This window comes from Pelophylax lessonae, assembly GCF_965119305.1.
Source record: "Pelophylax lessonae genome assembly, chromosome: 4".
Taxonomy (NCBI): domain Eukaryota; kingdom Metazoa; phylum Chordata; class Amphibia; order Anura; family Ranidae; genus Pelophylax; species Pelophylax lessonae.
This window is the reverse complement of record NC_138771.1, coordinates 318334837-318362058: the sequence shown is the minus strand read 5'-3', so window position 1 is coordinate 318362058 and position 27222 is coordinate 318334837. Positions and strand designations below refer to the sequence as shown.

The following is a 27222-nucleotide window of genomic DNA, read 5'->3' as shown; positions in this document are numbered from 1 at the left end:
TCAGGGACAGTCTTTGGAAATCAGGGACAGTCTTTGGAAATCAGGGACAGTCCTTGGAAATCAGGGACAGTCTTTGGAAATCAGGGAAAGTCTCTCCAAATCAGAGACAGTCCTTGGAAATCAGGGACAGTCTTTGGAAATCAGGGACAGTCTTTGGAAATCAGGGACAGTCCTTGGAAATCAGGGACAGTCTTTGGAAATCAGGGACAGTCTTTGGAAATCAGGGACAGTCCTTGGAAATCAGGGACAGTCTTTGGAAATCAGGGACAGTCTTTGGAAATCAGGGACAGTCCTTGGAAATCAGGGACAGTCTTTGGAAATCAGGGAAAGTCTCTCCAAATCAGAGACAGTCCTTGGAAATCAGGGACAGTCTTTGGAAATCAGGGACAGTCTTTGGAAATCAGGGACAGTCCTTGGAAATCAGGGACAGTCTTTGGAAATCAGGGAAAGTCTCTCCAAATCAGAGACAGTCCTTGGAAATCAGGGACAGTCTTTGGAAATCAGGGACAGTCTTTGGAAATCAGGGACAGTCCTTGGAAATCAGGGACAGTCTTTGGAAATCAGGGACAGTCTTTGGAAATCAGGGACAGTCTTTGGAAATCAGGGACAGTCCTTGGAAATCAGGGACAGTCCTTGGAAATCAGGGATAGTCCTTAGAACTCAGGGACAGTCCTTAGAAAGCAGGGACGGTCCTTAGAAATAAGGGACAGTCCTTAGAAATTAGGGACAGTGCCTCCAAATCAGGGACAGTCCTTAGACACCAGGGACAGTCCTTGGAAATCAGGGACAGACCTTAGAAATCAGAGACAGACCTTAGAAATCAGACAGTCCTTAGAAATCAGGGACAGTCCTTGGAAATCGGGGACAGTCCCTCCAAATCTGGGAAAGTCTCTCCAAATCAGTGACAGTCCTTGGAAATCATGGACAGTCCTTGGAAATCAAGGGCAGTCCTTGGAAATCAGGGACAGTCCTTGTAATTTAGGGACAGTGCTTGGAAATCAGGGACAGTCCCTCCAAATCAGGGAAAGTCCTTGGAAATCAGGGACATTTCTCGGAAATCAGAGACAGTCCTTGGAAATCAGGGACAGTCCTTGGAAATCAGGGACAGTCCTTGGAAATCAGAGACAGGTCCTTGGAAATCAGGGACAGTCCTTGTAATTTAGGGACAGTCCCTCCAAATCAGGGAAAGTCTCTCCAAATCAGAGACAGTCCTTGGAAATCAGGGACAGTCTTTGGAAATCAGGGACAGTCTTTGGAAATCAGGGACAGTCCTTGGAAATCAGGGACAGTCCCTCCAAATCAGGGAAAGTCCTTGGAAATCAGGGACATTTCTCGGAAATCAGGGACAGTCCTTGGAAATCAGGGACAGTCCTTGGAAATCAGGGACAGTCCTTGTAATTTAGGGACAGTCCCTCCAAATCAGGGAAAGTCTCTCCAAATCAGAGACAGTCCTTGGAAATCAGGGACAATCTTTGGAAATCAGGGACAGTCTTTGGAAATCAGGGACAGTCCTTGGAAATCAGGGACAGTCTTTGGAAATCAGGGACAGTCTTTGGAAATCAGGGAAAGTCTCTCCAAATCAGAGACAGTCCTTGGAAATCAGGGACAGTCCCTCCAAATCAGGGAAAGTCCTTGGAAATCAGGGACATTTCTCGGAAATCAGGGACAGTCCTTGGAAATCAGGGACAGTCCTTGGAAATCAGGGACAGTCCCTCCAAATCAGGGAAAGTCCTTGGAAATCAGGGACATTTCTCGGAAATCAGGGACAGTCTTTGGAAATCAGGGACATTTCTCGGAAATCAGGGACAGTCTTTGGAAATCAGGGACAGTCTTTGGAAATCAGGGAAAGTCTCTCCAAATCAGAGACAGTCCTTGGAAATCAGGGACAGTCTTTGGAAATCAGGGACAGTCTTTGGAAATCAGGGACAGTCCTTGGAAATCAGGGACAGTCTTTGGAAATCAGGGACAGTCTTTGGAAATCAGGGAAAGTCTCTCCAAATCAGAGACAGTCCTTGGAAATCAGGGACAGTCTTTGGAAATCAGGGACAGTCTTTGGAAATCAGGGACAGTCCTTGGAAATCAGGGACAGTCTTTGGAAATCAGGGAAAGTCTCTCCAAATCAGAGACAGTCCTTGGAAATCAGGGACAGTCTTTGGAAATCAGGGACAGTCTTTGGAAATCAGGGACAGTCCTTGGAAATCAGGGACAGTCTTTGGAAATCAGGGACAGTCTTTGGAAATCAGGGACAGTCCTTGGAAATCAGGGACAGTCTTTGGAAATCAGGGACAGTCTTTGGAAATCAGGGACAGTCCTTGGAAATCAGGGACAGTCTTTGGAAATCAGGGACAGTCTTTGGAAATCAGGGAAAGTCTCTCCAAATCAGAGACAGTCCTTGGAAATCAGGGACAGTCTTTGGAAATCAGGGACAGTCTTTGGAAATCAGGGACAGTCCTTGGAAATCAGGGACAGTCTTTGGAAATCAGGGAAAGTCTCTCCAAATCAGAGACAGTCCTTGGAAATCAGGGACAGTCTTTGGAAATCAGGGACAGTCTTTGGAAATCAGGGACAGTCCTTGGAAATCAGGGACAGTCTTTGGAAATCAGGGACAGTCTTTGGAAATCAGGGACAGTCCTTGGAAATCAGGGACAGTCTTTGGAAATCAGGGACAGTCTTTGGAAATCAGGGACAGTCCTTGGAAATCAGGGACAGTCTTTGGAAATCAGGGAAAGTCTCTCCAAATCAGAGACAGTCCTTGGAAATCAGGGACAGTCTTTGGAAATCAGGGACAGTCTTTGGAAATCAGGGACAGTCCTTGGAAATCAGGGACAGTCTTTGGAAATCAGGGAAAGTCTCTCCAAATCAGAGACAGTCCTTGGAAATCAGGGACAGTCTTTGGAAATCAGGGACAGTCTTTGGAAATCAGGGACAGTCCTTGGAAATCAGGGACAGTCTTTGGAAATCAGGGACAGTCTTTGGAAATCAGGGACAGTCTCTCCAAATCAGAGACAGTCCTTGGAAATCAGGGACAGTTGGGAGCTTTGTAGATGGAGGTTGATCATTGTATGTATGGAGATCAGCAGAGGGAATGTATCTAGTGAAGGGAAATATGTGATTCCTGTGACAGTGGAAGGAGCAGCTTATTCTGGGGTAGACACTAGACAGGGATGACAATAGCGGTTACATTACTACATCCCCTATGGACGATCACGCATGCGCATAGGATCCCTTGGAGGGCCTCAGTGCCTTTAAGAGAAGTTAAAAGGATTCCGCGGGCGTGGTGTGGTGTCGTGACGTCAGAGGTGGGCGGGGTCATAGCTGGAGGTGCTGGAACACCGGTGCACCGGGCGGATGGCCGCTCTCAGGAACCTGTCAATGGTGATCGGAGCGGCGGTGGCGGCGCTGGGCTCGGTGCTGTTCATTGCCTGGAGCCGGTACATGCCGGGGCGGAGGAGGTCCAGGAGGGCGGGATACCAGCTGGAGTACAGAGCGCTGTGTAGTCAGGTGAGCCGCTCCCAGCACACTCCACCCTGCCTAGATGGGGTGATAGAACGGGGAATTCCCTCTGTGTACTGTACCTTACCTGATGGTCACATGACAGGGACACCCAATACCTATCCTCCTCTCACTGTCACACCTCGGCCAGGAGAAATGACAGCTGGCAGCTGATTGGATGGTGCAAGACAATGCAACAACTTCTACTCCACTTCCCATAAGTCCTCCCATCACCCCAGATGACTGGATAGTCCCCCTATTGTAATAAATGTCCCCACAATAATGAAATATACCATCGTGCATTTATTACATCTCTGCAGAGCATTGCAACTGATCAGTGCACCCTGGGTGCAGGCTCCTGCATTCTTTATATCCCAGCTCCCTATGGAGGTAAATAGGGATATACACTTACTGGCCACTTTATTAGGTACACCTGTTCAATTGCTTGGTAACACAAATTGCTAATCAGCCAATCACATGGCAGCCACTCAATGCATTTAGGCATCTAGACGTGGTGGGGAAGACTTGCTGAAGTTCAAACCAAGCATCAGAATGGGGAAGAAGGGGGATTTAAGTGACTTTGAACGTGCCAGATGGGCTGCTCTGATTATTTCAAACAGTGCTGATCTACTGGGATTTTCACACACAACCATCTCTAGGGTTTACAGAGAATGGTCGGAAAATGCTTCTAATAGTGAAGGATCGTTTGCAAAAAATCCTTTATTTATTAGCATAAATGGCTTACGAGCCGCAACTTTCTCGCGGTGTGCACTCGGAGCGGCGTGCGTTCCAACCGCCAGATATGTGTCCCAAGCCGTCTGGCCAATGGGCGGAAGTGATGTGGTTACGCTCGACGTGTTTCGTCACACTGACGTCATCAGGAGTAGCGTGACCGTAGAAGCACCGGAGGGCGGCGAGAGGGGGGGGACGTCACCTCCCGCTGCCTGTAAGAACAATCAAGTGGCTGAACTGCCGCTATGATTGGTCTTATGGTGAAGAAAATCGCCGGCTGCAAAAGATGATATCTGAATGATGCCTGCAGCTGTAGATCTCCCCACTCAAAGTCCAGGACGTCATATGATGTCCTTGGGCTGGAAGTGGTTAAACGCCAAGACCTCCCTGAGTATTGTTGCTGATCATGTCCATCCCTTTATGACTACAGTGTCCCCATCTTCTGATGGCTCCTTCCAGCAGGATAATGCACCATGTCACAAAGCTCAAATCATCTCACCACTGGTTTCTTGAACATGACAAGGAGTTCACTGTACTCCAATGGCCTACACAGTCACCAGATCTCATCCAATAGAGAACCTTGGGGATGTGGTTTCAGCTATATGGGGTGGAACAAGAGATTAGCCTCATGGATGTGCAGCTGACCAATCGGCAGCAACTGCGTGATGCCATCATGTCAATATGGACCAAAATCTCTGAGGGATGTTTCCAACACCTTGTTGAATCTATGCCATTAAGAATGAAGGCAAAAGGGGGTCAAACCTGGTACTAGCAAGTTGTACCTTATAAAGTGGCCGGTGAGTGTATGTGATCAGTAGTAGTGTCCATATTGGATCAATGATGTCACAGGCATCCCCAGCCCTCTGCATTGATTGGGTGGAAGTGACGGCTTCTTTCCAGGTTCAGTTCTAACCCAACCTGAGCTCCTCCCTAGTGAAAGCCTTCTATTACAGGGCTGGAGGCAACGATCCATGGACTACAAGTGCAGTGACCTCACCCCACTTCTTCCCCGGTGAGATCTGTGAGGCCCTCCCGGTGTCAGATGGGACTTGTAGATTTCTCATTGGATCTGTAAATTGATGATTGGGCTGTGTGTGACTGCACAGCTTCACCAAATTGACAGCCAGACCTGATTCCACAGATCCATGTCAGAGAGTGGGTCCGGAGGGTGCTCCTGTAATGTATCACCAGGCTTCTCAGCTGACATCTCATGAGGATATGCTGGGAGTAGCCAGAGATGGGGGGTGAAGTAGTGGGGGAGGGGAGCTGCATCTGTGATCAGGAAGAGCTAAGGGGATGGAGTCTCCCAGAAGTGTCAGATTTACTAGGAATTGCAAAGGCATCTTTGTCTGCCAGGAAGGAGGATTTCACAAAAGTAAACCATGAGTATTGTCAAAATATTCATTTTATTAGTACATGGTGAAAGGGTCTCCTATCCTGTGTCAGTTTTAACTGTCGCTTCATAGAGACTGGAGGGTCTGATCCGGGTTTTTTCGGGCAGACTGGAGGGTCTGATCCGGGTTTTTTCGGGCAGACTGGAGGGTCCGATCCAGGGTTTTTCGGGCAGACTGGAGGGTCCGATCCAGGGTTTTTCGGGCAGACTGGAGGGTCCGATCCAGGGTTTTTCGGGCAGACTGGAGGGTCCGATCCAGGGTTTTTCGGGCAGACTGGAGGGTCTGCCTGAAAAACGGACCTCATCAGTCCACTATTAGGAAAGTAGTCTTAAGAGCGCTAAAGGGTTGATTTACTAAAAGTGGAGAGTGCAAAATCTGGTGCAGTCCTGGTTTCTGTGCAGTGCTGCACCAGATTTGTACTCCCCGTTTCAGTAAATCAACTCCAGCTGATTGACAGCCTCATCTCTGTTCCTGTGTGCTGGGGGGGGGGGGGTTCTCCCTACCAATCGGCTCTCACACTCTACAGGGCTCAGTGAGGAGAGATTTAACTTCAGCTCTCCGTCCCCTTCTTTATTTTTTATTCTGAGCTCTCGGACAAGCTTTATAAGGTCCATTTTCATGGGGGCAGATCGCTTGGGTTCTCCTGTCAGGTGTGTTTTTTTTTTTTATTTTTTTTTGGGCAGACCTGATCAGACCATCCATTGGCGCCTATAGAGCGCTGGGTGTCAACTAAAATGTGTCTGACACCCGCTGATATTCTATCTGATCCTATCTGCTGAAAACCCAACAAATGGGGATCCATTTCCCCATCCATTGATCAGATTAGATGGCAGTTGGGTTTAAACGGACAGGAATAGAGCAGGCTGTGTTTGCTCCGCAAGAACAGAGTGGAAGCAGACAAGCCATCTGCCTGCTCATTGGGGATCATCGGACAGATTCCACCGCTGAGAAGGCGGACTCCTGGCAGAATCTGCCCTGTGTGAAAGGGGTCTACATTTTGGACTAGGAACTGGATGAAGTGCAGATAAGCAGGTACAACTTATGGGGATGGATTTGTTTCATCTGTGTATTACCTGAGGATAGCCCCCCCTCACTGGGTGTATAAATGAGGGTTTACAACCACCTTTACCCCCTTCACACCTAGGGGTAAAACAAATCGAAATGCCTAGGCACAATTTTGCAATTTGGACATGTTGGTAAAACTGTACATATCATCACAACTACAGAACTTTGTGCATCCAGGTGGATTATACCATGGGTTTTTCACAACAAATCGGGCTTTCATTTGGTAGTAAACAGTTGGGGATATTATATATAAAAAAAAAAAAAAAAAAAAAAAAAAATGGAACTATTGCTTCTGGGCTGTACTACAAAACAGGAGTCAGGAGCAGGAGAATTTGATGTTGGTCTTTAGTGGTAGGTTATGGTAGTAGGAAGAAAATGTGTGTTTCTTTTTCTTTTCTTACTATTTTGGGCCAGTTTTAACCACTTTACCACCGGAGGATTTTGCTGTCTTACGTCCAGGCCACTTTTTGCTATTCGGCGCTGTGCGACTTTAACTGACAATTGCGCGGTCGCGCGACGCTGTACCCAAACGAAATTTACATCCTTTTTTTTTTTTTTCCCACACAGAGCTTTCTTTTGGTGGTATTTGATCACCTGTGCGATTTTTACTTTTTGCGCTATAAACAAAAAAGAGCGTTTTATTTTGAAAAAATAACAATATTTTTAACTTTTTTTTTTATATGAAATTCCCCCCCAAAAAAATTTAAAAATCTAAATTTTTTTTAAATTTTTGGCCAATTTGTTGTCTGCTACATATGTTTGGTAAAACAAAAATCGCAACAAGCGTATTTTGATTGGTTTGCGCAAAAGTTATTGCGTTTACTAACTAAGGGAAAGATTTCTGTCATTTTTGGTGTGGTTTTTTTTTTTTTTTGCGGGACTGCGACATTGCGGTGGACAGATCGGACCCTTGACTGACATTTTTGACACTTTTGGGGGTACCAGTGACCTTTCTATAGTAATCAGTGCTATAAATATGCACTGTTATTGTAAAAATGACACTGGCAGGGAAGGGGTTAATTTTATTGGAGAGGGAGGGGTTAATGTATGCCTGGTGCTTACTGACGTGTGTGGGGGGAGGTGACTGAGTGACACAAGGACAGATCACATGTTCAGCTATGCTGAACCCTGCAATCTGACCCAGCCTGTCACTTAGGAGATCCGCCCGCTCTGTTTACACAAGCGGGCGGATCTCCAAACTAGATTCCCTGATCGGGGAAGAGCAGCGGCGATCGCCGCCGCTCCTCCCCTGGCCCGACTCCTGCCGTGACTGAAAACAGCGGGAGCGAGCCTCCGGCGGCGCGCGCGCCGCCCACAAGGGGCGGAGTCCAGCGACGTAGGTCTACGTCGCTGGACGATAACGAGCTACATTGCTGCAGTAGCAACAATGTGAGCAGTGTTAAAGTGGTTAATTAAAAAAAAAATAATAATTAACGTAAAACCGGCCTAAAATAGTAAAAAGAAAAAAAAAAAAAACTTTTTCTTCCTTCTACCATAACCTACCACTAAAGACCAACCCCAAATAAATTCTCCTGCTCCTGACAATCCAATCGCAACGGTACCAAATGTGTATGTTGTTTTTGTAGTACAGCCTAGAAGCAATAGTACCCCTTCCCCTCCCTTTTTTTTTTTTTGGTCCTACCTAAAACACACTGATGCTAATTTAAAAAAAAAAAAAAAAATATTAACGAGCAGGGCCCTCTGATTCCTCCTGTATTGAATTGTACTGTAACTGTACAGTCTTCCCTCAAATCGTAAAGTGCTGTGCAAACTGTCGGCGCTATATAAATCCTGTATAATAATAATCTTGCCTAGTGTAGTGAGGCCACATGTGTTATGTTGGCGTAAAGGGTTAAGTGCCGGTTCACACTGGGGCAACCTGTGAGGCGACCTGGTCGCCTCACAGGTCGCCTCCCATAGGGAAGCTGCAGACCCGTTCTAATAGGAGCGACACAAGACGCTCCGACCTAGAAAAAGGGTTCGGAGCTTCTTTGGGGCGACCCGGAGGCGACTGCCATAGACTTCAATGTTATGAAGTCTGTGGCAGCCGCTCCGAGGTAGCGGCGCGCTGCTCGCACCGCGACCTCAGAGGTCGCGGTGCGAAGTAGCGTCGCCCCTATGTGAACGGGGGCTAAACAAAAATGCTTGGGAGCAGTGTTTAGAAATGTAACTAAGCTGGTTCACATTGCCGCGACTTGTCAGCCTGACCAGTCGCGCTCCCTCGCGGTCCATTGACTGCTACAGTAGCCGTTCTAATAGGAGCAACACAAGTCGCTCCGACTTAGAAAAAGGGTCCTGTACTACTTCGGGGTAACCTCGGAGCGACTTGCATAGACATCCATTATGTGAAGTCCCTGCAAGTCGCTCCGAAGTCGTGGTGCATGGTAATGCACAAGTCGCCCCCAAAGTAGTAAGGAGTCGTGTCGCCTCAGTGTGAACCGGCTCTTGGATGGAAACTGCCAATCTCTGTAGTTATGATAGATTTGTATCTAAATGGCATGAAGTGCTAGGTTTTGTTGGCCATAAAAGGACAATGTATACAATAATTGGGTAATTGACATAGGTTTGAGCTTCACTTAGGATAATCAGGATAAACCTAAGCTGTCCGGGTGGAATGGGGGGGGGGGGGGGGGATTCCTCCATCCATGCAAACGATATGGATGGAGGAATTCTGACAGCGGGAGCAGCAGCTATCATAATACATTGATCAGGGACTGCAGCTGCTGATCAAGAAAAAGTATCCAATGTGGCCTGTCAACAGAGGTCGGTCAGCCAGTCCCTGCTGAACCAGCTGCATTTTGCTCAGTGTTTGGCTAACTTTAGTGAAAGGTTGACAACAAAGTATAATGATGATCTGCAAAAAAAAAAGTTGATTTAGCAGGAGGGGGAGAAAAAAAAAAACGTTGATTGTGCATCTATTGCTCACACAGGAGAGTGTGTCAGTGTGTTGATTGTATGAAGAATGGACAATAATGGGATCCAATTAGAAAAGATCTGACCATGTATTGCCATCCAAAAGGGGAATTGAAAATAAAAAGTTTCCTAGCAATGAAAAGCTGTGGGATTTGCTCAGTGCCATCACACAGGAAAGTGTCATTTGAGAGTCACTGACTAATTTAGTGTATAATCAGCATTTCTCCCTCATCCTGCATGGTCAGCAGTCCCTGGCACGCTATGGCGACAGATAGGTCTCTACATGATAATGGCAGTGCAGCTTTCAAGGGCTCATAAAAATACTTCTGTCATAGGAATGTGCATGGGAATTTTGTGAGTGTACAGGCTCATTCACATCTGCCTTCTCTGTTGGAGCGTAAAAGCATGTACATTACATGCATTGTGTTAAAGTGGAATGTAAGTCCTGCTAGATGACTTCAGGCTGGCCCCTTTGGCAGGTATAGCTATGTAAAACATTAAAAAGAGGAGTCTATACAGTTTTAAAATCCAGTAATACACTGTCTCACCCTGCTCCGCACATGCTCAGTTGCTCGTTGTGCACTGTGCCTAAAATCAGAAACTAAAGATCGATGTGCTGAGCGTAAAGATTTACTGCTGCTTAAAGAGGTTGTAAACCGAAAAAAATTTTTTCTTTCTTTTCATCCTGAAAGAGAGACATAATGAGCTAGTATGCATCGCATACTAGCTCATTATGAAATACCTTAGAACGAGCCCCCGCCATGCCGCTCGCTTACCTCTATGACGGGCGACATGTCCAGTCGCCCGTCTTCCAGGATCACGGCATCCGGCCATCTGATTGGCCGGAGCCGACGGTCACGGCACGGGGCTCTGAAGGAACGGCACAAGCGGCCGTTGCTTCAGAGCGCATGCGCCAGTGACGTCACTGGCTGCATGTAAGGTAAATATCTCCTAAACGGTACATGTTTAGGAGATATTTACAGTACCTATAGGTAAGCCTTCTTATTATAGGCTTACCTATAGGTACAAGTGTCCGAGGAGGGTTTACTTCCTCTTTAAGGGCTCTGGGCTTCAGTAAAATGGCAGCCTCCGGCAAGAAACAGGAGCAACGCTGGAGATAATTTACAGCACACACTAAAGATGGTAGCATAATTATTATTGTGGAATGTATGTTCCTTGCATCAATAATTTTTTCTTTATCAAGTTATGGGTAAAATGACACTTTAAAGAAGTCACTCTTTAATTTTCGAACCGGCTGCCAACTTCTGACTAGGGGCCCTTTACATTCACTTATTCTAAAGCAGTGTGTTACAGCCAGAACTTTAACATGGAACAAAACAAAAACCAGGCATGCACCTTTTCTTTAAAAGCAATACATGTAATGCATGGTATTTGAATGGTATGTGCATTGTAGTACACTGCGATGGGGTCCATGTTCTAAATCGGGGGTCTCCAAACTTTCTGAACAAGTGGCCAGTTTACTGTCCTTCAGACTTTGAGGGGGTGGACTGTGGCCAGTGTGAGTAAAAAATCCCCTGGTATTAGGGGAAGTAAAGAATGCCCCATCATTGGTATTCATTTGAGGAATTTTGCCCCCATCATTGGTATTCATTTGAGGAATATTGTCCCGTCGTCGGGGTCGTGGGAGGAGTAGTTTCCTGTCATTGGGAGGAGTAGTTTCCCGTTGTTTGGGTCGGTGGGAGGAGTAGTTTCCCGTCGTTTGGGTCAGTGGGAGGAGTAGTGTCCCGTCGTTTGGGTCGGTGGGAGGAGTAGTGTCCCGTCGTTTGGGTCGGCGGGAGGAGTAGTGTCCCGTCGTTTGGGTCGGTGAGAGGAGTAGTGTCCCGTCGTTTGGGTCGGTGAGAGGAGTAGTGTCCCGTCGTTTGGGTCGGTGAGAGGAGTAGTGTCCCGTCGTTTGGGTCGGTGAGAGGAGTAGTGTCCCGTCGTTTGGGTCGGTGGGAGGAGTAGTGTCCCGTCGTTTGGGTCGGTGGGAGGAGTAGTGTCCCGTCGTTTGGGTCGGTGGGAGGAGTAGTGTCCCGTCGTTTGGGTCGGTGGGAGGAGTAGTGTCCCGTCGTTTGGGTCGGTGAGAGGAGTAGTGTCCCGTCGTTTGGGTCGGTGAGAGGAGTAGTGTCCCTTCGTCGGGGTCGGTGAGAGGAGTAGTGTCCCTTCGTCGGGGTCAGTGGGAGGAGTAGTGTCCCATTGGTGTGAGAAGTAGTGTCCCGTCGTCTGGGTCGGTGGGAGGAGTCGTTTCCCGTCGTCTGGGTCAGTGGGAGGAGTAGTGGGTCGGTGGGAGGAGTAGTGTCCCAAGGGCCTGATAAAGACAAAGTACCACATCCAGCCCCAGAGCCGCAGTTTGAAGACCAATGTTCTAAATTAAATAGCAATGCATTATTACTGTGTTTGCATTAAAACCTGAGCAATACTGTTTATTATGGCCAAAAAAACTAGAGCTGGCCATACACTGGTAGATTTTTAAAACAATTCATACAACAATTCTCAGTATGTTGGATGACTTGATAAACTTATTTTGTTTAAACGCTTTTGAACATGTTACTTTTAACATTTGATTTTGGAATGAATGGACTTTCCTAAATGAAAACCACTTGTGCTGTTAGAAAAACATTTCTCAAGAAATATTCCTGTGGCTACAAACAAATGTCAGTTGATTTAACCGCACCAATAATTAGAAAATGGGACAAATGTTCTTAACACAAAACATTTCCAATGAAATTGTACTAGTATGTGGCCAGGTGTAGTTAGCCAACATGAGCTGATCAGATTCAGTTTGCCTGATTTCTATGGCCACCTTTAGTTACCCTTGTACTTTCACCTCTGTGATGTAAACAGTATGGAGTGTATTGTAGTAGCCATAAATCTTATTAGCACACCATACGGAGCTACCGCAGGGCAGCCTGTGACAACTAACTAAGCAACAACAACACATCGGCTTTGTTAGGGTAGTGTGTACAAAGAACAATGATTGAGCAGGCTTGTTACTGGGATCATATCTATTATATCTCTCTCACAAGTAAGTACACCCCTCACATTTTTTGTAAATATTTTATTCTATCTTTTCATCTGACGACACTGAAGAAATTACATTTTGATACAATGTAAAGTAGTGAGTGTACAGCTTGTATAACCGTGTAAATTTTGCGCTCCCCTCAAAATAACTCAACACACAGCCATTAATGTCTAATCCACAGAAAACAAAAGTTTCTTACACCCCCTAAGTGAAAATTTCCAAATTGGGCCCAAAGTGTTAATATTTTGTGTGGCCACCATTATTTTCCAGCACTGCCTTAACCCTCTTGGGGATGGGAGTTCACCAGAGCTTTACAGGTTGGCACTGGAGTCATCATCCATGACATCATGGAGCTGTGGATGTTCGAGACCTTGCGCTCTTCCACCTTCCGTTTTAAGATACCAGTGACATTAATACAGTGATCAGTACTAATACGTTCCACTGTCACTGTACTGATGACACCGTCACTGTACTGATGGCTTGGAAGGGGTTAAGTGTGTGCCTATCCATGTGTAATGTGTGCGGATTTTATTTATTTTTTTTTCTAAAGATCTCTTTGTAAAACAGAGAGGTTGTTTGCTCTGTACAGAGCCCTGTGTTGATTGTAAACACAGGGCTCTGGGCTGTTAATGGACTCAGCCAATCAGCAATGACTCATGGCCGGGACCTACTGACATTCCCACTGTATACAATCACAGCGGGTGTCGGCCGGGGGTGCGTGCCCTGGTACAGGCAGCGATGGATCAGTACATTGCTGCCTGTACCTGTCTGGGCCGCCCTTCCACACTATGTTTTCGGCGGTCCGCAATTGGTTATATAATCCTGGGGATGGATGTGAATGTGTTTTCGGCGGTCTGCAATTGGTTATATAATCCTGGGGATGGATGTGAATGTGTTTTCGGCGGTCCGCAATTGGTTATATAATCCTGGGGATGGATGTGAATGTGTTTTCGGCGGTCCGCAATTGGTTATATAATCCTGGGGATGGATGTGAATGTGTTTTCGGCGGTCCGCAATTGGTTATATAATCCTGGGGATGGATGTGAATGTGTTTTCGGCGGTCTGCAATTGGTTATATAATCCTGGGGATGGATGTGAATGTGTTTTCGGCGGTCCGCAATTGGTTATATAATCCTGGGGATGGATGTGAATGTGTTTTCGGCGGTCCGCAATTGGTTATATAATCCTGGGGATGGATGTGAATGTGTTTTCGGCGGTCTGCAATTGGTTATATAATCCTGGGGATGGATGTGAATGTGTTTTCGGCGGTCTGCAATTGGTTATATAATCCTGGGGATGGATGTGAATGTGGTTATGACCTTGGTGTCAAATTAGCTGCTGTAAGGCTATACAGGTAAAAGCACATTTTAAGAATTTTATTCATGACCTAGTTTGGTTTGTATCTTAAAAACCCCAAATAATACATTTACGTATTTCTATAATTTTTAAGTTTTTTTTTTTTTTTTTTTTTTTCCTCCCTTGGCTTGTACAATCCTGACCTCTGCTTCTCTTCTTTGTATCCAGCCTAGTTATTTGGATCGTCAGATATTAGTCCTAGGTTTGGATGGAGCTGGGAAGAGCAGCATAATTCATGCCATGAGCAAGAACACCACCAGATCAAGCTCAGCACCTACTCATGGGTTTAACACTGCCCAGATTCTCAGCCAGGGAATGAGGATTGAACTACTGGAAGGTAAGTTCTTCCATCAGGGGGAGAGTTATGTTTTTAGAAATGGGTGTAATTTGCCCATGATTTTAGAGGGGAATTTAGACAGTGTCCTTTTAATGAGATCTATCATCTCAGATCTCAATGGGGAAAAAATCTCATGCTGGATATCTATACTGATATGGACTAGGTAATGTGTTCTGAAGGAAAGGATGCCACATTGTTTGATGGAAATGAAAATTATCAACCTACAGAGGGCTGAATTCAGACACCCCAAAAATCAAAGAGAAAAAATGATGCAGCAGGCTAGTCCATTTTGCTGAAATCTCATTGCAACAACTCCAACTCCAAATGGTACTCAGTAGTTTGTATGGCCCCCAAGTGCTTGTATGCATGCCTGACAACGTCGGGGCATGCTCCTGAGACGATGGATGGTGTCCTGGGGTGTTTCTTCCCAGATCTTGACCAGGCCACCCTCATGAAGTCTGTTTCTGATGGTTTGGTCAGAGACATTCACACCAGTGGCCTGCAGGAGGTCATTTTGTAGGGCTCTGGCAGTTCTCATCCTGTTCCTCCTTGCACAAAGGAGCAGATACCGGTTCTGCTGATGGGTTAAAAGAGTAAAAGTATAGGCTTGGGGTTTTTTTTTTAGATGAATACTTGCCAAGGTGACTGCAGCATCGGTCCGATAATGCATCTGTTCCCCCAGTGCCTCTACACTGAAAACCGAGCGATTGAACACCGCCTACTGCTCGGTTCTCACAGCTCCCCGAGCAGACAGCTCTGCCTCCTCCTCGCCCATTGGATCGCTGAGCTGTGGAGGGACGGGGAGCGGCTGGATCAGTCTCTCAGCGGCTCGCAGAGAGGCTGAGCCAGGTGTTGGTCCAGGCACTTGGTGGATCCAGACCCCCCATTGTCGCGATGATGCGGTGCCTGGACCGACTTCTGTGACATCAGAGAGTGGATTTCAGTCCGCTTTCTGCTGAGAATGAGTCACAGGAGTGCAAAACTAACTAAGCTCCTGTGATCCATAGAAGTACAGACAAACAAGCTTACTCTCTCATACCGGTCACTGGAAGTTTTACATGGCAAAGAACTCTCTGAGGATCTGAAAAAAAGAATTGTTGCTCTACATAAAGATGGCCTAGGCCATGGGTGTCCAACCTTTTGGCTTCTCTGGGCCACATTGAGTGTAGAAAAATTTTTTCGGGCCGCATATAAAATATATACTATAGTTAAGGTATACAAGTAATAAAACGCCGCCGTGCGCCCCCCCCTCCTCGCACTAATTTAACACAACTAGAGGATGATCAAATTAAATGGAATCAGTATACAGAGGAACACTCTAACCACCATGAGCACTTCAGTAATTTGATAATTGGTTAGAGGCTGCGGTCATGGCACAGGAGCTGGTCAGAGGCTGCGGTCATGGCACAGGAGCTGGTCAGAGGCTGCGGTCATGGCACAGGAGTTGGTCAGAGGCTGCGGTCATGGCACAGGAGTTGGTCAGAGGCTGCGGTCATGGCAAAGGAGCTGGTCAGAGGCTGGGGTCATGGCACAGGAGCTGGTCAGAGGCTGGGGTCATGGCACAGGAGCTGGTCAGAGGCTGCGCTCATGGTACAGGAGCTGGGTCAGAGGCTGCGCTCATGGTACAGGAGGGGGGGTCAGAGGCTGCGCTCATGGTACAGGAGGGGGGGTCAGAGGCTGCGCTCATGGTACAGGAGGGGGGGTCAGAGGCTGTGCTCATGGTACAGGAGGGGGGGTCAGAGGCTGCGGTCATGGTACAAGAGGGGGGTCAGAGGCTGCTATCGTGGCACAGGAGCTGGTCAGAGGCTGCATAGACATGGTAGTTTCCTCCTATGTCCCCTTACCTCTAGAAATCGGGGTCCTTGTGTGCTGTCCCCTTTTCACCCCTCCACAGGTACATCACTGTGTCCTCCGACCTCTGCCCCCTTTATGGCTGCAATATTGTCCCTCTCACTCAGATGAGTGTCTGTCTTCCTCGCTGCGAGCCAGCATGCGCACTTACAATGTCGGCCCGCCCACCATCTTTTTTACGGGCACCGCTACCTGTAACGGGCATTTACGGGCAGCCCGGAAATTAACGAGCGGATGGCAACACTACGGGAGACTGTCTGGTGTTCCGCGGCCGGTGGGCCGCATTGCCTGCGGCTCCGGGCCGCAGGTTGGACAAGCTTGGTCTAGGCTATAAGAAGATTGCCAAGACCTTGAAACTAAGCTGCAGCACGGTGCCCAAGACAATACAGAAGTGTAAAAGGACAGGTTTCACTCAGAACAGGGCTAGCCATGGTCGACCAAAGGAGTTGAGTGTCCGTGCTCAGCGTCATATCCAGAGGTTGTCTTTGGGAAATAGACGTATGAGTGCTGCCAGCATTGCTGCAGAGGTTGAAGGGGTGGGGGGTCAGCTTGTCAGTGCTCAGACCATACGACAATTACTGCATCAAATTGGTCTGCATGCATGCACAAGAAAGCCCGCAAACAAGTTTGCTGAAGACAAGCATACTAAGGACATGGATTACTGGAACCATTTCCTGTGCTCTGATGAGACCCAAGACAAACTTAATTTGGTTCAGATGGTGTCAAGCGTGTGTGGCAGCAACCAGGTGAGGAGTACAAAGACAAGTGTGTCTTGGCCTACAGTCGAGCATGGTGGTGGGAGTGTCATGGTCTGGGGCTGCATAGGTGCTGCCAGCAGTGGGGAGCTACAGTTCATTGAGGGAACCATAAATGCCTACATCATGTACTGTGACATACTGAAGCAGAGCATGATCCCCTCCCTTCGGAGACTCGGCTGCGGGGCAGTATTCCAACATAACGACCCCCAAACACACCTCCAAGACGACCACTGTGTTGCTAAAGAAGCTGAGGGTAAAGGTGATGGACTGGCCAAGCATTTCTCCAGACCTAAACCCTATTGAGCATCTGTGGGGCATCCTCAAATGGAAGTTGGAAGAGCGCAAGGTCTCAAACATCCACCAGCTCTGTGATGCTGTCATGTAGGAGTGGAAGAGGACTCCAGTGGAAACCTGTGAAGCTCTGGTGAATACACAAAATATTGACACTTGGGGTCCAATTTGAACATTGTCACCTAGGGGTATACTCCCTTTTGTTGCCAGCGGTTTAGGCATGAATGGCTGTGTGTTGAATTATTTTGAGAGGACCGCAAATCTACACTGTTATACAAGCTGTACACTCACTACTTTACATTGTAGCAAAGTGTCACTTCTTCAGTGTTGTCACATGAAAAGATATAATAAAATATTTACAAAAATGTGAGGGGTTTTACTCACTTTTGTGAGATACTGTATATATTACAGTAATAAGATTTGGTAAATCACCCACGCCAGGAAAAAAAAAAAACTGGGAATAGGTGAATTTAACCACTTGCCGACCGCCGCACGACTATTTACTGTGGCGGTCAGCCCCTTACAGGCAAAGTGACGTAGGACTACGTCGCTAGCCTGTGAGCCTCTAGGGGGGAAGCGCACGCTGCCGGAGGCTCGCTCCCGCCCCGGCTCGTTCCCTAACATGTCCGCGCGGACCCGATGTCAGCAGGCCACCTGCAATCATCCGCTGCAGAGGGAGAAAGGCAGGCGGCTGATGTAAACAAGCCGCCTGTCATTCTCCCTTGTGTAACTGCAGAGATCATACGGCCCTGCTGTGCAGGATCGTATATCTCTGTGGTTACATGAAAAGCCACACCCCTTTACAGTAAGAAGCACGCCCCTAGGGACGCACTTAACACCTGCATCTCCAATAAAGTTAACCCCTTCCCTGCCAGTGTCATTTTTACAGTAACAGTGCATATGTATAGCACTGATTACTGTAGTAATGTCACCGGTACCCCCAAAAGTGTCAAAAATGTCAGTCAAGGGTCCGATCTGTCTGCCGCAATGTCGCATTCCCCCCCAATAACGGCATTGTATGCCCAGAAGCTGTTTAGCAGGGAATGACGCACCTGCACTGGAACGGACGAGTGGGGCCGGTGCAGGCGCATTGACTCCTGGGAGCGATGACATTCAGCTCCCAGGAGTCATTGCAAGCAGGAAGTGATGGCGTGGGCTGCGGCCGCAGAGGGAGGAAGTGGAAGAAAGGTAAGTCTATTTTCTTCAAAAACAAGGTAAGCAAAGAAAAAAAATCGGGAGTATCCATTTGTTTTTTAGGGGATTTACAGCAAGCGGATGGGCCAAAGTTGTTTTTGAGCCCAAAACTCTGCTTTTAACTCTCTTGGACATGGAGTTCACCAGAGCTTCACAGGTTGCCACTGGAGTCCTCTTCCACTCCATGATGACATCATGGAGCTGGTGGATGTTGGAGACCTTGCGTTCCTCGACCTTCCATTTGAGGATGCCCCACAGATGTCCAATAGGGTTTAGGTTTGGAGACATGCTTGGCCAGTTCATTACCTTTACCCTCAGCTTCTTTAGCAAGGCAGTGGTCATCTTGGAGGTGTGTTTGGGGTCGTTATTATGTTGTAATACTGCCCTACAGCCCAGTCTCCGTAGGGAGGGGGATCATGCTTTGCTTCAGTATGTCACAGTACATGTTGGCACTCATGGTTCCCTCAATGCACTGTAGCTTCCCAGTGCCGGCAGCACTCATGCAGCTCCAGTAATCCATGTCCTTAAGGCCCGTACACACGAGTGGAAATTCGGCCGGGAATTTTCGTCTGACCGATCTGCCGATTTTCGGCTTGTTAGTATGATGCTTCCGACAACCGACTTTGACTTTTCAGCCGAAAAAATCCTGGTGTGCAGGCTAGTCTCATTAGTACAGATTTCGATGGGGAAAAATCTTATGAGCAAGATTAGGCATGCTCAGAGATGAAAGAACACATACAAAGCAATCCAACACATAACATCACTTCTGAAGTAGAATTCTGTCGTGCAGGAAAATTTGTGTGCAGTCTAGAGCACATTCCAACCAACAGACACCACTCTGGACAAAAGGACAACCGGTCGGCGAAAATTCGTTGCGTGTGTACGAGGCTTTAGTCTGCTTGTCTTCAGCAAACTGTTTGTGGGCTTTCTTGTGCATCATCTTTAGAAGAGGCTTCCTTCTGGGACGACAGCCATGCAGACCAATTTGATGCAGTGTGCGGCGTATGTTCTGAGCACTGACAGGCTAGGCAATCACAGTAACCGCAGTTGCCACAGATTGCAGTCACTGTATGGCTGATACTTTTCCTCAGTCTAATTGTTTGTTTGTTTTTTAAATACACTTTTGTCGAGCTGGGTGGTACTTGCAAGGCCACCCATGGCTCCAGTTGTGGCTGATCCAACAGAAATCGCCCAAAATTCCAGCCATCTAAGGGGAACCTTAAGACTGAAAAACCTGAAATGCAGCAATCCAGAGGGTAGAATTTTTATTTTTACTGTCCTAACACATAAAATAGTTTCTCTATGCCTTCTAGTAAAGCAATCCTATAATTTTTGTTCTCTTGTTTTTTACATCTACACATGCCAGTTGCAGGACCATTTTTGTAACAAAACATGGATTGGTTGGGGGGATCTGCAAGCACCTGTTATATACTGTAATATTATCGATCTCTCTCCACAGTAGGTGGTAGCCAGAACCTTAGGACATACTGGAACCAGTACCTGAAGAATGCACATATAATGGTTTTTGTTGTGGATTCCACGGATGACAAGCGCCTGCAGCTGGCTAGACAAGAACTGCATCGACTTTTGGGGGAGTCGTTACACTTACCGCTGATGGTGCTAGCTAACAAGCAGGTAAATAGCTTTTTTTTTTTTTATATGTGCCAAGCTAGCGATGTGTAGCTACTCCTATAATAGTGTGTGGTTTATAGGTTGATACTCTATTCACTGTAATAATTTCAATCTTTTATATCTGCCTGGTGTTCAGCTTTAACCACTTAAGCCCCGGAAGATTTTACCCCCTTCCTGACCAGGGGGTATTTTGCGATTCGGCACTGCGTGATTTTAACGGACAATTGCGCGGTCGTGCGACGCTGTACCTAAACGAATTTGACGTCCTTTTTTTCCCACAAACAGAGCTTTCTTTTGGTGGTATTTGATCACCTGTGCGATTTTTTGATCACGCGCTATAAACAAAAAAAGAGCGTCAATTTTGCAAAAATAACAATATTTTTCACATTTTTTTTTATATGAAATTCCCCCAAAAAAAAAAGTAAAAATCAAAATTTTTTAAATTTTCGGCCAATTTGTTTTATGCTACATATGTTTGGTAAAAAAAATCGCAAAAAGCGTATTTTGATTGGTTTGCGCAAAAGTTATCGCGTTTACTAACAAAGGGAAAGATTTTTGTCATTTTTGTTGTTGTTTTTTTTTTTTTAACGCGTAATGGCGGCGATCTGCAATTTTTTTTTTTTTTGCGGTACTGCGACATTGGGGCGGACAGATCGGACCCTTGACTGACATTTGTGACACTTTTGGGGTTACCAGTGACATTTCTACAGTAATCAGTGCTATACATATGCACTGTTACTGTAAAAATACACTGGTTGTAAAGGGGTTAACTTTATTTGGAAGGGAGGGGCTGTGTGTATCCCTAGGGGCGTGCTTTCTACTGTGATTGGCTGTGGCTTGAGCTGTAAGGACACTGATTAACGGATCTACATACTAGATCCGAGTGATCAGTGTCTTTACAGCGAGGAGAATGACAGGCAGCTTGTTTACACAAGCTGCCTGACATTCTCCCTCTCCCCCGCCGATCGCCGAGTGACCGGCGGACATCGGGTCTGCTAGTCACACGCGCAGGGGGGTCCGTGACCATGCGGGAGCGCGCCTCCGGGGGCGCGCGCTCGCTCCCTAGACCCTCACAAGCTAGTGACGTAGCCCTACGTCCCTTTGCCTGTGAGGGGCTGACTGCCGACGTAGATCGGCGTTAGGCAGTCGGCAAGTGGTTAAAAGGAAAATATAATGATTGGGTGTCGGTTATTAAAGTTTAAAATTATATTGTGTGTGTGTGTGTGTATATATATTTCCCAGATTTCTATGGGTTGGCTATAGAGACTGCCCAGCAGAAGCTGCTTGCTTTGTGTTGTAAAACCTTGGGCAAAGCTGCCCAGTTAGGGACGACTCACTTTGCTGACTTGTGTGTAAACTTCAGCTGGTGCTATTTAGTTCCGTAAATGGGTTATAGTACAATGAAATACAGGAAGAAAAATGTGAAAAGGAGCCAACAGCACTATCTGCTGGCCAAATCTAAAACAACATGATAATGCGCAATATATTATATGACCTTAGATTGTAAGCTCCTGGACCAGGGCAGGGATTGATGTGAATGTGCAATGTATATGTAAAAGCGCTGCGTAAATTGACAGCGCTATACAAGTACCTGAAATGATAATATTTACCTGACAAAGGGTTAAAAATATTATTTATAATAATATTGTTAAAGAATAATAGTACAATAAAGACGAAGTATACACACCACTTTTTACATTCCCTTTAAGTCCCCATTCACATGCAGGCGACGCTACTTCCAGGGGCGACCTCCGAGGTCGCGGTGCGAGCAGCGCGCCGCGACCTCGGAGCGGCCGCCACGGACTTCATAACATTGAAGTCTATAGCGGTCGCCTCCTGGTCGCCCCAAAGAAGCTCCGGACCCTCTTTCTAAGTCGGAGCTACTTGTGTCGCTCCTATTAGAACGGGTCCGCAGCTTCCCTATGGGAGGCGACCTGTGAGGCGACCAGGTCACCTCACAGGTCGCCTTAGTGTGAACGGGGATTCACACCTATACAACATGTCCTCACTTTTTTTTTTTTTTTTTTTTTTTAAGCGCTTATGCTTTATTTGGATGTAGCGATGACACATTGCCTCAGAGAATTGTGCATATATTTCCTTGGTTTAGTAAATATTTTATCTAGTAGCTGATATAGCAAAATGGCATTATTGTATGCTGCAGCAATATAATATATTAGTAAAACTGTGAGGTGTGGCACTAAAGGCAAACCTTCTTGTAACCCCTGTTGGTTTTTTGCCATCTGTGTGTAATTTGGGAGTCTTCCCTTCACTTCCTGTCCCATAATCCGAACCGGAAGTGAGAGGAAATCTCTTCAAAGTGAGGGAAACCCAGTCAGTATGTCAGCAGAACTAGTGTCCCCATTGAAACATTTCCCCTCTATTTGTATTCTGATGGCAACCCAACATTTTGGATTCTCTTTTACTTTTGATGATAGAGGGTGAATCTGTCTAATGGGGGGCACAGTTGCTGAGTTGCTGGCAGATGTTCTAATCCCTCTCCACTATCCAAAACGTAAAAAAAAAAAAAAAAAAAGTGTTGCCTTTTCACTCTAATGGACCATACACACTATAAGATTTTCTGAAGACTTTTTCCTTTAGACTTACCAAAATCATATAATATGAGGTCAAACCTAAACATTTTCAATTTGTATGCAATCAGGCAGGCCCTTGCACTACATAGAAAAGGTAAATCTGAAGGAAAAAGTCTTCAGAAAATCTTATAGTGTGTATGGCCCTTAAAGTGGAGTTCCACCCTATTTTTATACTTACCTCCATCTTCTCGCTCCGGGTCACCTGAAAAAGAAATGGATAATCGCATATTTTTTTTTTTTTTTTTTTACTTACCTCGTAGCGAAGAAAATATACTTACCTTACTTCCTTCTTCCTCCTTCCTCGGCCGCGGCCCGTCGTCACTTCCTGGCTCTGCAATGATTCCTGGGAGCTGGACGTCATAGCTCCCAGAAATCATTGCGCCTGCACCGGCCCCGACGTCAGTTCCGGGTCGCGCGCGTCATCCCCTTCTAAACAGCTTCTGGGCATGCCCAGAAGCTGTGGAGGGATGACGCGTGCGACCCGGAAGTGACGTCGGGGCCGGCGCAGAGCATCGTGGGACCAAAGAAGGCGGAAGAAGACGCCGAAGAGGACGCGCTGGCTTCAAGCTGCCCACATCTGAGATGGCAGCGCTGGACAAGACGTTTGCAAGGTAAGTATTTGTCCTAACAGGTAAGTGCAACCCGGGACAGATCAGAGGCTAGCCATTGTGGAATGCACTAGCCCTGACTGTCCCGGGGGTATTAAAAAAAAAAAATCCAGGGTGGAACTCCGCTTTAAGTTAAAAGTATCTGTGAAGTTCTGCCCTAATCACTACCCCAGTGTCTTGTGGTCACAAAGCTTGCTGTGAGCGCTGCTATAATATAAAGCCTGTGTTCAAAACAGTAACAGGTTTTTATATTTCTTTCCTTGTCTGACCAAAGGTGGTTAAATCTAGTGCCTGAACTAAAGGAGCGAGTAGTGGCCAGATGTGTAATAATAAACGGAGATGTCCGTTCTCATCCGATCTGCCAGACGGATGGAAAATAGGGTTTCCATCTGTCTGGATTTCACGGACAGGATTGGAATCGGATAGCAGTGGGTTTTAGCAGACATGTCTCCACTGACATCCGCTGCCCCTTAGGGATGCATGGAGCATCCGATCCGGTCTGCCTGAAAAACTGACAGGTGGATCAGATGGATCGCCCGTGTGAAAGTACCCTAAATCTTTTATTTTTTACCCTAGTACTATTCTACAGGTGACTATAGTGAAAAAGGCCCTAGAGCTAATGTAAGTATTTCAGTAGGGTTGCACCGATACCACTTTAAGACCGAATACAAGTACCGATACTTATTTTTTTTTTTTGTCATGTGACCATTTTCAAAGTACAATTTTGTAAAGTAATTTTTCTTCTTCACTGATGTGCGCTGATGAGGTGGCACTAATAGGAAGCAGATTGGCCTTTGTTGTAATTAATGGGCACAGATTGGCCTCACTGCAACTTAATAATATAATTTAAATAAACGTTTTATATTGTTGTGGGTTTTCTCCCAAGACAAATGGTGGGTGAGCTGTCAGATTCAGTAACGGAAGTGACGTGCTATCAGCAACTCCTAGCTTGGTACATCCTGCACTCGGCCACAGAAAGCCTGCAGTCAGAAGGTGGCAGAGGACATCTTGTTACACCCAGCCCATAAAGTGAATTGGCTGGGTGTAACAAGATGTCCGCTGCGGCCTTCTGACTGCAAGCTTACTGCGACCCAAGTATAGGATGTACCAAGATGGGCGTCAAGGTGTTGTGATGGAACTTCACATCCGTTGCCGATTCTTATGGAATGCCCAGCATTTGTCTCAGTATTCAGAGCATAGCGGCTGCTCCACTGCCACTGTGTCGGTGGCTCCCTTCTCTCTGGCCACTGACTTCCGGGAGTGAAGCCTCTTCGATCAGGTATCTGATTAAGCATTGGAGTATTTGCATGCGTACTTAGTGTAAATGCTTGGTATCGTCTTGGTGCAACCCTTAATTTTAGGCCAGATAGTTGGTTGATGCTAAAGCAGGCTCTTGTGCTTTGCAACATTTACTACATCTGTCTAGCACCACTTATTTTTTGTAGGTCATATGACTTATCTCCAGACATGCCGTTTTTAGGAACGCACCATATTTTGACAGCTTCCCTCACATTAGTGAGGAGTACTACAGAGCAGGACTTTGGGAATGGCTGTGGTCCTGCCACATGAAGTGTGTAGTAGATGAGCATGTTATACTGTGACAGGATCATAAGCCCTCATTCACACCGGTGCAATTTAAGTTCCAAATCGCATGACAGGTTGCACTCCATTGCCAGCAATGGAATCATTCAGATTGCCACGACTCAAACTCTATAAAAAAAGGAAATTGTTTTAGGCTAAATTTTATTTAAAGTGGAATTTGAGCTTATCCCAACTACTTCTAAAATGGTTCCCTTCCTAACAATCATGCTGGCTAACCTGTGTAAGAAAGATGTAAATACTTGCCTATTTTCAGCTTGCTGCAATCACGTGGTCTCTCGTGTCAGTCAGCAGCAGCTGCAGGGGAGATGAGAACGTGCTCCGACAATGGCTAAAAAAAAAAAGCCTGGAGCAGTGACGTCACCCATAGGCTTTAATGGCCTTTGTTATTGGGGCTCCCTTCTCTCCCCTAAAGCTGCACTGGCTGACATGGGGGAGGTAGATCACATGACAGGACTGAGGTGGCCTGAAGCATATACATATTTCTTACACAGATTAGTTGGCATAGGGGGTAGGAGGAAACTTTTTTTTTTTTTAAGTAATTAGGGTTAAGCTGGAATTCCACTCAATTGTCCTCTTGCTTTATAATTTTAACATGTGGAGGAAAAAAAATTCCCAAAGTGCTATGGGTTAGCTAAAGATATAGCACTTTAAGGTTGCTCTAATAGAAATCTTGTACTCTGAACTTGATAAGGATAGAATTCCTGCACCTACCATTCTCAACCAGGGTTCTTCCAGAGCAGGGCTGGGCAACTGTGGCCCTCCCATCTGTTGGGGAACTACATGTCCCATGATGCATTTTCAGAGTTACAAGCAGGGCTCCTAAAACAGAGGCATGATGGGAGGACTAACAGTTGCTTGCAGAGGCATGATGGGACTTGTAGTTCTGCAACAGTCGGAGGGCCTCAGTTTGCCCACCCATACTCCAGAGGATGCTAGGAGTTCCTTGAGCGTCAGCTAATAGACTTCCTATTTGATTGGGCCTGACTAGTTCTGGGTGTCAAAGCCAGTGCTATGGTACCAAAGACCTTTTAAGCTGTCTGTAAAAGAGCCATCTTCCCACTGAACCCCCCTCCCCTTTTAAGCAGGGGCTCTTGTGAGACCTGAATTATTTCAAGGGTTTCTTTTGGGCTAAAAAAAAGGTTGAGTCTGCCCTACACTGATGACTTATTTGCGTTTTCGTAATACGCTTTTTTTTTTTTTTTCTTTTCAGTACAGCTAAATATGTGAAAAGGAGACCAGAGCGCCACCTGCTGGTGGGATGGAAAACTACATAAGCACTATTGATCTTTGCTTACTTTTTTAAAATGAAAGTGATTTTTGTAAAAAAAAAAGTTAAAAAAAAAAAAAAATCTCTATACTTACCTGCTCTGTGCAATGGATAAAAAAAAATTTAGGCTTTAAAACTTTTTTTTTTTTTTTTAAACCCTCACTATACTTTAGTAAATACCTAATACCAAGAGGCAAAAATGTAATAGGCTGCATCCAGGAGAGACTTTTAGGTAGCATCGTTGTCAATAGTAGTGTTGCACTGTCTAGGCTGATTTCTCTGGCCCCCTGCTTTTTTTTTTTTTTTACACATGTCACAAACAGCCAAACTATTTGAGTAGAGCACTTCCTGGATTCAGTGAGATCTTTGAATTCCCTCAGTTGTAGTCTTGCTGACAATACCCACCAAAGCAAATAGATGGTTAGATCTCCCAGCTGGGATACAAACAACTATCCAACAGTATTTTTTTTCTCCCCTTACCCTTTTAGCTATACTAATTATTAGTCATGCCCCTTGGGGACAAGTGTTGAGTTTAAAATTCTTGATGGTTGGGGGAAATAGTAGACCATGGAGGACAAAAACATTGCATTCTTGAATGTGCTGAGATTGTTGATTGAAAAATGAATACGGTACGTTCCATGCCACAGAATGAAATAGTTAAATACTATGGACTATATTCTGCTCTAATATCAGACTTTTTCTTCCCCTTTCATTAGGATTGTCAGTCGGCACTTGATATTTCTGCTATTCACTCAGAACTATCCTTGCATCGAATCCAGGGACAAAGGGAGGTGATGTTACTTGGAACCAGTGCTGTTTGTAATGGATTTGGGCAGAGTACCAGTTTACAGACTGTGAGGTCCCTTCTTGAAGAACGGCTACACCAAGTGAGAGGATCACAGCAGAATCTTATACATCTGCAAAATAGCTGCTGGCAAAACTCATTTGAAAGAGAAAAAAGTGCTTAATGCATATGCAGACTTGTTCTGGTACTTAGCAAGGAGAGCTAAGATTCTAAAGAGAAGGACTGACCAACAAGATGCATTCTCAGGGGACAGGATGTGAGGGCTGGTCCCTGCTCCACCCTCTGGCCTTTTCGGAAACAAACCTAATCTAC

At 46.1% G+C, this 27222-nt stretch overlaps 1 protein-coding gene across 3 annotated transcripts; it reads left to right on the top strand.

Annotated features, from left to right (window-relative positions):
• The first annotated feature begins 3300 nt into the window (after window positions 1-3300).
• ARL10 (ARF like GTPase 10) lies at window positions 3301-27118 on the top strand. Of its 3 annotated transcripts, none has more exons than XM_082254866.1 (4): window positions 3301-3501; window positions 14143-14311; window positions 19868-20040; window positions 26822-27118. In XM_082254866.1, the coding sequence occupies exons 1-4, from the start codon at window positions 3349-3351 to the stop codon at window positions 27071-27073; spliced, it is 747 nt and encodes a 248-aa protein (XP_082110992.1). In that variant the 5' UTR covers window positions 3301-3348; the 3' UTR covers window positions 27074-27118. The 3 variants fall into 3 exon arrangements, with proteins under 3 accessions (XP_082110992.1, XP_082110993.1, XP_082110991.1); XM_082254867.1 differs by having other exon boundaries at window positions 19865-20040; window positions 26885-27118; XM_082254865.1 differs by having other exon boundaries at window positions 19865-20040.
• The last annotated feature ends 104 nt before the right edge of the window (window positions 27119-27222 follow it).